A 12,121-nucleotide genomic window follows, 5' to 3' on the forward strand; every position below is an offset into this window, starting at 1 on the left:
TCTAGATCCCAGCATCTATAGACTCCTGTATCATTATGATTTGGTTGTGAGCACCTTTAAACATGGCTGGAGGTGCAGTTAGCTTATGAGGGACATGAATAAGTAATGACTGATCTCCCCTCCTCAACTCTAACCTCTGGAAGTCCTGTAGGCAGCGTGGCACATGGCAGCAGCAGCCTTTTGGATCTGGTGCTCCTTTAATTTAGTTAAATTTAATTTTAAGGCACAATTAGGGTTTAGGGCAATGGATAACAGAGCGACTACCATCGCCAGATGCTGCTACAATACAGAGATCACCCAAAAACAAACCTTTGAAGAAAATCTGCTGGTTAGATTGCGCGACCTCAGCTTGCTGAGGGAATTGGGTCTGCAGTCCTTGGAATTGTCTGATGTCAGTGGCCGGAGGTGGGGACGTCGTATGCAATGTGCGAAGAAGCGGAAGCGAGGCGAGTGGGCAGGAGTCAGGGCCAGGAGAAAAGCAAGCCCTAGCCGGCTGGCTCTCCCGTCCATTCTGCTCTCCAATGGACATTAAATTGGACTACATCTGTGGTACAGGAATACTCGGTGTGAGTACAGAAACGGACAGAATCCCGGGCGCCGCCATTCAGCTGTTTATTTATGTAACAGATTTTCCCTCAAGCCATCGGACTACCAACCTACTGACCTCTGCTGTGCCTATTGTCTTGTTTATTATTTATTGTAATGCCTGCACTGTTCTGTGTACTTTATGCAGTCCTGGGTAGGTCTGTAGTCTAGTGTAGTTTTTGTGTTTTTACGTAGTTCAGTGTAGTTTTTGTATTGTTTCACATAGCACCATGGTCCTGAAAAATGTTGTCTCGTTATTACTGTGTACTATTCCAGCAGTTATGGTCGAAATGACAATAAAAAGTGGCTTGCCTTGGAAAAAGAAACAATTTATCAGACCATAAAGCCATAAGACATAGATGCAGAATCAGGCCATTTAGTCCATCAAGTCTGCTCCACCATTTAATCATGGCTGATGTATTATCCCTCCCAACCCCATTCTCTTGCCTTTTCCCCATAACCTTTAAGACCCTTTCCAATCAAGAACCTATCAACCTCCTGTTAAATATACTCAATGACTTGGCTGCCTGTGACAATGAATTGCACAGAGTCAGCACCGTTTGGCTGAAGAAATTTCTCGTTATCTCTGTTTTGAAGGGACTTCCTTGTATTCTGTGTCTGTACCCTTAAACTCCCCCCCCCCCCACTAGGAAAAGCCTCTCCATGTCCACTCTATCTAGGCCTTCTAGTAGTTTTATAGATTTCAGTTAGATTCCCCCTCATTATTTTAAATGCCAGTACTCTTTATTGGTTTGAACTGAATTGTAGATATATTGATCTTGAACAAGCTTTTTGCAATCTGTAGTCCACTCTTTTCCATTTTAGTGTTGGCTGATTAATCGTACAAAGGAAATGGGATCCTATTTTATCACTATGTCTTAGCAGGAGAGCAAGTGGTTTTCAGAATGATATCTGCCACTTTTTGTAAATAAATATGCTTTTCTTTCTCATATAGGTCCATCACTTATGTTACAACACTAAGTTCCTTTGCCTACATTCTTCTCTTGCTGATTTACTTTATGGTGGATATAAAGAAACACTGGACTGGAGCTCCACTTTACTACCCAGGTATGGAAGATCCCATCATTGCACTATTCCAGAGCCTCTATTGCCTTTTTTCCCTTAACCTTTCTGCTTACTATGCTCCCACCCGTTTTCTCCCCACCCTCTATCTTAAGCCCTTCTCCACTGTCCCTAAAATCTTTCAGCTAGGTTGGTGTGAAGAGCCAGTGATGCACGAAGGTATTGTCACTTGCTGTACAGGTAGCAGACAGCAGAAGGTGAACTAAGAGAGAGTTCCCCTTCAAGTAGGACTTTTTTAAGGAGAGTGCACTGACAGGCTTGGATAAACACTAGATTGCCTTGATGTTAAAACCAGGAAGGACTTACTAGAACAGAAAATTTGCTGACAATGCTACATTGACTGGCCTCATTTCAAATAATAACGAGGCAGCCTACAAAGAAGAAGTCATAACCCTGACGCAGTGGTATCAAAGAAAAACAGTCTCTCCCTCACCGTTGCAAAACCAAAGGAGCTGGTTGTGGACTACATGTGAACGGACACAGTCTAACGCCTATTGACATCAATGGATCTGGGGTTGACAGCTTCAAGTTCCTTGCCATACACATCACTGAGGATCTCACATGGTCTGTAGATACCGGCTGTCTGGTGAAAAAAAGCACAACAGCGCCTCTTTCACCTCAGATGTTTGAAGAAATTTGGTATGAGTCCCCAAATTCTAAGGACTTTCTACAGGAGCATGATTGAGAACATCCTGACTGGCTGGTATGGGAACTATGCTTCCTTCAATTGCAGGACTCTGCAGAAAGTGGTGTGGACAGCCCAGCGCATCTGTAGATGTGAACTTCCCACTGTAAAAGGACGTTTACAGAGACCGGTACATAAAAAGGGCCCGAAGGATCATTGGAGACCCAAGTCATCCCAACCACAAACTGTTCCAGATGTTACCATCCAGAAAATGGTATTGCAGCATAAAAGCCAGGACCAACAAGCTCTGGGATAGTTTCTTCCACCAGGCCATCAGACTGATTAATTCACACTGATGCAATTGTATTTCTATGCTATATTGACTGTCTTCTTGTACATATTATTTATTACAAATTACTATAAATCACACATTGCACATTTAGACGGAGACATAATGTAAAGATTTTTACTCATTTGTGTGAAGGATGTAAGAAATAAGTCAGCTTAATTCAACCCTTAACAAAAGTAATCTTCTGAAGAAGGATGAGTCACACTTGTCTTCAACAAATGGGGCATTGAGTATGAGTTGGGACATGTTAGAGCAGTACAAGATGTTGACAGGACTGCACATGGAATACTGTGTGTAATTTTGGTCGTGGCCCTATAGGATGATTGTGATTAAGCAAGAGAGCCTGTAGAAAGGAGTCACACGGACGTATTTGAAACTGGAGGGTTACAAGAAGAGGCTGTATAGGCCAGGACATTTTCTCCTTAGAACTTAAGAGGCATGACATGATACGAGGATATTAAGATCATAAAGGACGTAAATAAGGTGCATTGCCAGACGTTTTCCCAGCAGAACTGAACCTTGGTGTGTGAATCTGGGTAACTTGCAATTTTCAACACCTCCCCTTAGATTTTTCATTGGTGAAAGATTAGTCATAAAATCTTACAGCTCAGAAGCAGCCCCTTTGAACCTACAGTATCTGTATCAATCCCATTTACCCATAATTAAATCCATTGCCTATGACTTGCCGATTCAAGAAATTAGCTGGATCCTTTTTAAGTGCCATGAAATTATCTGCCTCCACACTGTCAGTCGCCCCTGCTCTATGGGAAATATTGCTCCTTGGGTGTCCTCTAAGCCTCCTACCTTTCTCCTTAAACCCATGTCTTGCCAGTGGGAGAAGGAAGCCAATGGAGAACATTTTTCTGGATAATAGGGCAAAGCACAGAATTACTGAGTATTTGTTTTTAAGGCAATTTGGGGAAATGTGTATCACTTGGACTTGGTGTTGCACTTAATCACCAGCTGTCTAGTCACCAGGTTAACAGTCAGATTGCAGCTCTGAAGCATTGAATGATCTTTTCTGTTTTCTCCAATCTCTAGGGATGAACTCTATTCTGGTGTACGTTGGACACGAGGTGTTTGAGCACTACTTTCCTTTCAGATGGAAAATGCTTAATGATCGTTCACATGGGGAACACTTGGCCCAGAATCTTGTTGCTACCATTATCTGGGTTATTATTTCTTATGTTCTTTACAAGAAGAAAATATTTTGGAAAATCTAATGGGAATCTATTTTTTTGGCAAATACAGAAAGTGACAGTATATTTTTCTATAATTGTGAATTAAATGAACAAGTTGTGTACATTTTGTTAACATGGGTATGCAAATTTCACTGGAATTTTAATTTTTTCACTTGGCCAGTATATCAGTGTTTCATTAATCAATTTCCTGGTAATCATGAGTTTACAATCTACTTGGTTTTTAAAAAGTGTCAATTTTGCAGAGCAACAAGATAGATCTTTTAACTTCATTGTGAATTGGTGATATTTGAAATTGTATTGAAGTATTGACTAAATCAAAAGGTTAATTTAATCTCTGCTTTTTCACCATTCCAGCCTCCAATACTTTGCTCAATCTCTCAATGCCTACCTCTCATTCTACTTTCTTACCCCATGATCTATCACTGGTCATTTATTCCTGTTTACTTGTCAAAATTATCTTAACCCTAATATTAAACAGATTTCTCTTAAATAAGCATTTGTAAAAGCTGTTAATGGATATGAGAGGGACGTGTCTCCTATTAACAGTTCTACCACATCCTGTTTATGGTGATACAAGTTTCTAATAGGCAAACCTTCCACCAGAGTTCAAATCTCTATATTGAATCATAAATAGGCAGAGCTGAGAGATTGGAAAGTTTGAAGACTGGAATGCAAAAGTCATTTCACCTCATTAATGTTTGTGCTTATTTGAGAAGCTTGCTTGTTTAAGAGTAATTATAAATGCTCGACTGAAATAATGATGGCCTTTGTGTGTTTAAGGAAGCATTTGCAATTGAAGACTTGTATCAGATGCTTTAGCCTGTGCCTGTCCAATCTGTCACTGCTACCACTGAAAAGCTTGTTTATATTGTACACTACATCAAATTAAGGAATGTATAGATTATCTTTCAGATTAACCAGGTGCTGTAGAAACTTCCTCTTAATATTGAATGCTAGAACTGTTTCTCCTTATCTGTTAAGTCCTATGTTTGTCATATATAGAGCAAACTTGTTATTAAGGAAGTTACCTGAACCCAAAATTTTAGTGAAGCTAGATTGGAATCAAGATTTGATTGAACTCAATAATTATGCAAGAAAACATCTGGATTTCAGGGTACACATAATGCTGGAGGAACTCAGCAGGCGAGGCAGCATCTTTGGAAAAAAGTACAGTCGATGTTTCGGGCCGAGACCCTTTTTTCCATAGATGCTGCCCTGCCTGCTGAATTTCTCCAGCATTTTGTGCGTTTTGCAAGGATTTCCAGCATTTGCAGATTTTTTTTCTTGTTTGGATTGGACTTTGGGATAACTGTTACAGAGCAGATTGCTGATGAATTTCTAATGCTTCTCTAGCCAGAATTTTCTTGTCCATTAAGACTTTGGTATAGAGATTTCTGTTGGGAAGAATTCCAGTACCTAGTAACTGTGTCTGGTGTATCATCAACATGATGTACTACAAAGCTACAGAGATCAGATATTCCGTTATCAGTTTATCTTGGAGGACCTTGAGCCCATGTAGACCCTATCTTAGATTAGAAATGGCTTGTTTGTACTCAAGTACACATTGTGTTATGCTAGGTTTAGGAACACATCAAAACTCAGTGAATGTTATTTCCACTCAATGCAGCTACCAACTTCTTAGCCATCTAACCTCACCATGGTGGAATGTGTCTTGTTCTTATGTGATTCACTTGAACTTTTGTGGTGGTGAGATCTAGATCAACACAATCTGCTTGTGCATGTATTGACTGCTTAATTTGTCTTGTGACTTGGCCAAGGCAAGAATTGTATAAATATTTTCAGTGGGTTTTGTGGCTTCCTGCTCTATCTGATCAGACTTATGTAGATATCTAAAATCTGTAATTTGTCTGCTTCAAACCATTGTTTGATTTGGGAGGATTGCATTATAAAAACAAAGCCTAAACTTTCTCCTTTAGAGTAGGCAGTGTTGAGAATTACAATACTATATTGCCATTCCTAGGATGGCAGTGATCACTGTTTGAAATCCTTAGCCTAAATGAAAGTTCATGCCAGTATCAGTATTTTGTGTGCAATGTTACTGATTTGAGAAATTGCTCTGTTATTAACCGTATGGTTTATTTGTGATTGTTTATCTTCTAATTTGAACTGGCAGGGAAAATGAGTTGGTGTTCAGTCTTACAAAAAAAGACTAATCTATCTCATACATTCTTTCTGGGAGAAATTGTCAGGATTGCCCTGGCACTTTAATCTTGGTATTACTTACAATGGCTGAAACCTGGCTTTCAAATGATAAATTGTATTCCCTTAATGCAATGCTTTGCACTGCTAATTATCTCCCTCTATTGGTTTTTATATAGAAAATAGAATTGAATATTAAAATTGAATTCTGGTGAACGTAAAGCTGCAGGCTGGGGGCCACAGCTTTCAGTTGTGCTCTCTCTGAACCTTGCTTTAGTTGTCTTCTCAGACTAAGGGTGTTAAAATCTTTCTTCAGTTTTTTGTTAAAGGAGCCCTTAAAGTTTAATTCCAAACTTAAATCTTATATATAGGTTTAAGTTTAGAATTCAGAAAGGGCTATCTGCTACTTAAGGTGATAATACTTCAGTGGTTTGTTACGAGAAATGCAAATGTCAGAATGTGTTAGAATAAATGAAGTTATCAATGCTTTTGAATGCTATACTAGGTGGCTTAAATATAAAGTGCTGTACTTCATTTTACTGGGGGGGAAAATGGCATAGAGCTTTTGTTGTCGGGACTGGTTTTAGAATGCTTGAGTAATATAATTGTTTTTGTGGGAATATTGAATCTTAAGCAATTGATTTTAAAACTAAATTTCTCAGCAATGTTAAAGATCCACTTATTATCAAGTATTGAAGAAATTTTCTGTACTTAAAATATTTTCTTGATGTTCATTTAATGCACAAGTCACTTTAGAGAGAGGCCCTGACTAATAGTTGTTTGTCAAACTTGATGTTTTAAGTGTCATTCTTCCCCCCCCCCCCCCAAAAAAAAGACTCCTTAACATTCCAAAACACAACACATTTCAGCTGCTGTGGTGTGCTGAGCCATTACTGGATTGAGAAACATTGTTAACCCAGGTCACCAGCCTTGAAGCAAGAAAAGTATCTACAGCACCAAAGTACTGTTCTCAAAGTCATGTTTACATTGTGCAGGCATTATAATGGATCTTCACATTTAATTTAAATGACAACCCTTCACTTCCAAAAGGGAAATGTTACATTTGCTTTTAGAATGCTAGACGGTTTGTATGTTAATTCAATGATCCTTATGTAATTGGAATGTATTACCACTTTGTAAAAATGAATAAAGGGATTTCTGTACTGCATTCATTTTCCGATGTGGAAATGTCCTTATTTATGGGACATTCACTAATAAGAATAGATACTATCATATTGATGTCTTTTCTTTAAAATTGAGATGACTAAAGTTACGGCATATGCTGCATCTTCAAAAGTAAACATTGTCATTAACTTCATTTGAATACTAACCCTTTTGTGGAATTGAATGATCATCCTTGTGGTAGCCATGGGACTTTGTGCATTAAACAGACAAAGCCCCCTAAAGAGCTCTCTGCAGTACATTACAGGAAATGTGGGTAGAGGTCCAGGGGAAAATTGTGAAGAAATGGAAACATGGTTCAAACCAGTGTCAAAGGGTGAGCAGCAACTCAAACAGGGGCTCCACATGGAGCATAGCCATTACTTAATGGTATTGGTCCATGGCATAAATGTTGGGAGCCTCGTACTTATGAATAAACCAAGATCAGATCAAATGGAATAGACAATAGGTGCAGCAGTAGACCATTCAGCCCTTTGAGCCTGCACCGCCATTTTGAGATCATGGCTGATCAACTACTATCAATACCCGGTTCCTGCCTTGTCCCCATATCCCTTGATTTCCCTATCCATAAGATACCTATCTAGCTCATTCTTGAAAGCATCCAGAGAATTGGCCTCCACTACCTTCCGAGGCAGTGCATTCCAGACCCCCACAACTCTCTGGGAGAAGTTTTTCCTTAACCTAAATGACCTACCCCTTATTCTCAAACCATGCCCTCTGGTACTGGTCTCTCCCAGCATCTGGAACATATTTCCTGCCTCTATCTTGTCCAATCCCTTAATAATCTTATATGTTTCAATCAGATCCCCTCTCAATCTCCTTAATTCCAGCATGTACAAGCCCAGTCTCTCTAACCTCTCTGCGTAAGACAGTCCAGACATCCCAGGAATTAACCTTGTGAATCTACGCTGCACTTCCTCTACAGCCAGGATGTCCTTCCTTAACCCTGGAGACCAAAACTGTACACAATACTCCAGGTGTGGTCTCACCAGGGCTCTGTACAAATGCAAGAGGATTTCCTTGCTCTTGTACTCAATTCCCTTTGTAATAAAGGCCAACATTCCATTAGCCTTCTTCACTGCCTGCTGCACTTGCTCATTCACCTTCAGTGACTGATGAACAAGGACTCTTAGATCTCTTTGTATTTCTCCCTTACCTAACTCTACAGCGTTCAGATAATAATCTGCCTTCCTGTTCTTAATCCCAAAGTGGATAACCTCACACTTATTCACATTAAATGTCATCTGCCCACTTACCCAAGTCACCCTGAATTCTCCTAACCTCCTCATCACATGTCACACTGCCACCCAGCTTAGTATCATCAGCAAATTTGCTGATGTTATTTTCAATGCCTTCATCCAAATTGTTGACATAAATTGTAAACAGCTGTGGTCCCAATACAGAGCCCTGTAGCAACCCACTAGTCACCACCTGCCATTCCAAGAAACACCCATTCACCGCTACCCTTTGCTTTCTATCTGCCAACCAGTTTTCTATCCATGTCAATGTCTCCCCCCCCCCCCCCCCAATGCCCTGAGCTTTGATTTTACCCACCAATCTCCTAAGTAGGACCTTATCAAATGGTCCCTTGTTGCTGCATTGCTATTTTGGACATTTTAGTAAAGAAGAGATTAATTACTGAATAATTTTAACTGAAGACTTTAACTAGCTTAATTCTTTCCCAAATTCATAGCTAGAATACAAAAGCTTTCATACCTGCAATTCATATATAGATTAATGGCTCCTTTCTTTAGGGTGGTTTTTAAAGATTTAACACGAGTCTTCCTCCCACATCATAAATGTTTTACTTCAAAGTACAAATGAATGAGTAGAAACCCTGCTAGGTCTTGGATACATTTCAAATGCAGTTTAAGAAATAAAAACCACAACTCCCCAGGCAACAAGACAAAATTGTATTGTGTTCACTATAAAACTGAAAAGTGTAGAAATAATCCATAGATTTGAATGGAAACCATTTTATTACATGGTAAAAAATATTCAGCACAGCTGTTCAAAATTCAATAAACTCTAGCCTACATTAATTCCTACTAGCACAGTGGGAATGATGTTGGAATACCACATGAGATTTCTATCAAAGCCTTTGTACATCCTCAGAACTGAAATACAATAACTATGCAGACATGATGTGCATAGATGATTCAAAGTTTTAATTTCTTTTTTCGGCCACGTCCATCTGGTCCACCATCCAATTTGCGTTTCTGTGCCTGGGAAAAAAAAGATTTGGATGATCATTTTAACAAATCTATTTGTACTCTGTGGGCAGCCGTTAATGCCGTCTACTTGATTCACAAAAGGCATAGTCATAGTAAAGCAGAGCATAAACAGGACCTTTGGCCCACCTTGTCTGTGTGGAACCATTTAAACTGGGACCGGAGCTCTCTATACTCCTCTCATCCATGTTACTTTCCAAACTTCTCTTGAATATTGAAATTGAGCTCACATGCACCACTTACACTGGCAGCTCATACCATACATTCAACCCTTTGAATGAAGAAAATGCCCTCCTGTTCCCCTTAAACTTAAACCCCCCCCCCCCCCCCCCAACTCATGACCTCTGGTGTTTGAAGTAATCAATAAATTTCATGCCAATGTACATTTTCAATTTCAATTAAAAATAGAATGGAGAGATAGCTTATACTGTTACAAAAGAAAAACATTAGGTCAGAATCATTGTCCTCAAACCTTGATCTCTTATCACAGCAATTTTATTAAATAGCCTAGTAAACCACTCAGACCGTACTTTTCTGTAAAAAAAGGTACCATTGCATTCTTAGTTCAGAACAGTAGTACAGATTCACTCCACTAGGTGGTACAATCTATTCAAATAAAAATGGCAATTGCCAACATCTAATTTTATTCTGTGACAAAAGCAGTTGGCCCAGGTGCCGTTATTTAGACTCCACTGTTAAAGCAGTTTCTATCAGCTCCCATATCCCTTGCACAGGCTGTTAAAAATTTTGATTAAAAGGGAATCAATTCAGCCTCGCTAAAGAGTGATGTCTCTGATTAGTAAAAATTCATAACTTAGCTCTATTACACGTGCCTTATTTTGATTTTGTAAAAAGTGCAAACAAATAAAAACTACAAATTCAATCAACAGCCGGAACAGCGTTTGTACTGGAAAGACTAATAGTTTTGAATTCGGCTCAGTCTACCACAGGTAAAGTTCTCTCACCACTGAGCAAATCTATACACACTGTCACAGGAAAGCAGCATCCATCAAGTACCACCACCACCCAGGTCACGCTCACTTCTCGTTGCTGCTATCAGGAGAGTACATTGGTTGTTTGTCCTGTTGGATATGATCTTTCATTACCTCTATTACATTTCTTGGATTGACTGAGTATGCCCCCAAGATAATGAATTTCAGGGTTGTATATGGTGACATATGCACTTTGATAAACTTACTCTGAACATTTGAAATGCTGCACAATACAGGCTTTTCAGCCCACAAAGCTGTACCCATAGCCCTCTATTTTTCTAAGCTCCATGTGGCTATCCTATAGTTTGTCTCCAGCAACCCATTCTACGCATTCACCATTCTGCGTAAAAAAAAATCACCCCTGACATCTCTGTATCTACTTCCAAGCACCTTAAAACTATGCCCTCTTGTACTAGCCATTTCAACTCCAGAGAAAAGCCTCTGACTATCCCTGAATTGAAGCTTCACATGACAAACTCTCAAGCATCATAGCCCCTATAATCAATGCACAACATATAGTGGTTAAAAGTTACCGATGCTGTTTTTGGTCCACGTTTTTTTCTTTCTGCTTTCTCCTTTTCTTCAAGTTCCAAGTTTTCTCTTTCTATTAGAGTGATTAATGTATTACAACGCCTTTGGAGTTCCTAGAAGTGCCAATGAAGCAACAAATGAATTTAATTCTTCAATGTTTTATTGAAAATATGATTTCATAGCCTGATGTAGACAAAGTCAACCAATTAACAAAAATAAAGAATCAATTACTTTAAATAGCAAAATCTTTGTAAGCAGTTACCATGGCAGTCCTTGACTTCAGGAACCAGTCAAATCTGAATTGTGGAGAGTTCCGAATACATTGTCTAAGTTCATCGTAAACATTTTCTTTATCAAAGCCCAACTTGTGCAGCATACAGATCAAGAATCTGTCCTCCTCTTCTGTATAATTCTTGCCTTTATTTGTGCCATATGCAATTCTCAGTTGGTGGAAAGGCGCTTTATATCGGGCAATCTATACAAGGACAAAATATTGCTGTTGAAAAATAGGAACAACGGAATACAAATGCATACACACAAGCTCTAAAACCAAAGAAGGGAATCAATGAACGTACCTTGGTGTCTAATGCTTTTTTAATGCCGATCCTCCTTTGGATTCTAGCTTCTCCCCTTTCTATCTGTGCCATAATTTTTTCAATGTCTTGGAGCTCATTACATCGCTCCCAGAATACAGCTGAGAAAGACAGTAATCAATCAGTAAAGTAACAAATTATTGATTGAGCAAAATGTAGACATAATGGGTTATGAAAAGTGCAAACAAACAAGAAGAAAGGCACATACTGTGCACATTAAACGTGTTAAATACAGGCAGAAAAAACCTTACCAGAATATTCAATCACTTCTTCAGGAATTTTTCCCTCTACTTCACGGGCAATATTTTCAATGTCATCACGGCCCCACTTCTCATTTGCTTTGATAAACTGATTGAAGTCTCTTTTCGTCCAGCTAGTAAATCCCTGTAATTTATACAGAGTTATATTTAAAGAAAAATATACAAGTCAACAGACCAATGTTAATAGAACAATTTGTGGAGTGAAGTGATGGAACACATTTGAAGCCTGAAGAATTATGAAAATACATGGAGACTGTACTTAAAGACACCTAACTTCAGTACAACTAAGGGATTCTCAAAGCAATGAAAGAAAAGATTTGCAAAACTT

General features: G+C 39.0%; 2 protein-coding genes across 2 annotated transcripts in view; one reads left to right on the forward strand and one right to left on the reverse strand.

Moving 5' to 3' along the window:
- LOC132391753 (heparan-alpha-glucosaminide N-acetyltransferase-like) overlaps positions 1 to 7,172 on the forward strand; it is a 57,559-nt gene extending 50,387 nt beyond the window's left edge. The window contains exons 17-18 of the mRNA XM_059965331.1: positions 1,541 to 1,653; positions 3,684 to 7,172. Of these exons, the coding sequence (XP_059821314.1) occupies positions 1,541 to 1,653; positions 3,684 to 3,865 (295 nt within the window). The 3' untranslated portion in view covers positions 3,866 to 7,172. The remainder of the gene's footprint in view (positions 1 to 1,540; positions 1,654 to 3,683) is intronic.
- Positions 7,173 to 9,086: 1,914 nt separating this feature from the next.
- LOC132391755 (SWI/SNF-related matrix-associated actin-dependent regulator of chromatin subfamily A member 5) overlaps positions 9,087 to 12,121 on the reverse strand; it is a 54,122-nt gene continuing 51,087 nt past the window's right edge. The window contains exons 20-24 of the mRNA XM_059965332.1: positions 11,785 to 11,917; positions 11,516 to 11,634; positions 11,203 to 11,415; positions 10,943 to 11,053; positions 9,087 to 9,411 (exon numbers count right to left, since the gene is read on the reverse strand). Of these exons, the coding sequence (XP_059821315.1) occupies positions 9,346 to 9,411; positions 10,943 to 11,053; positions 11,203 to 11,415; positions 11,516 to 11,634; positions 11,785 to 11,917 (642 nt within the window). The 3' untranslated portion in view covers positions 9,087 to 9,345. The remainder of the gene's footprint in view (positions 9,412 to 10,942; positions 11,054 to 11,202; positions 11,416 to 11,515; positions 11,635 to 11,784; positions 11,918 to 12,121) is intronic.

Source organism: Hypanus sabinus, chromosome 3, assembly GCF_030144855.1.
Source record: "Hypanus sabinus isolate sHypSab1 chromosome 3, sHypSab1.hap1, whole genome shotgun sequence".
NCBI lineage: Eukaryota > Metazoa > Chordata > Chondrichthyes > Myliobatiformes > Dasyatidae > Hypanus > Hypanus sabinus.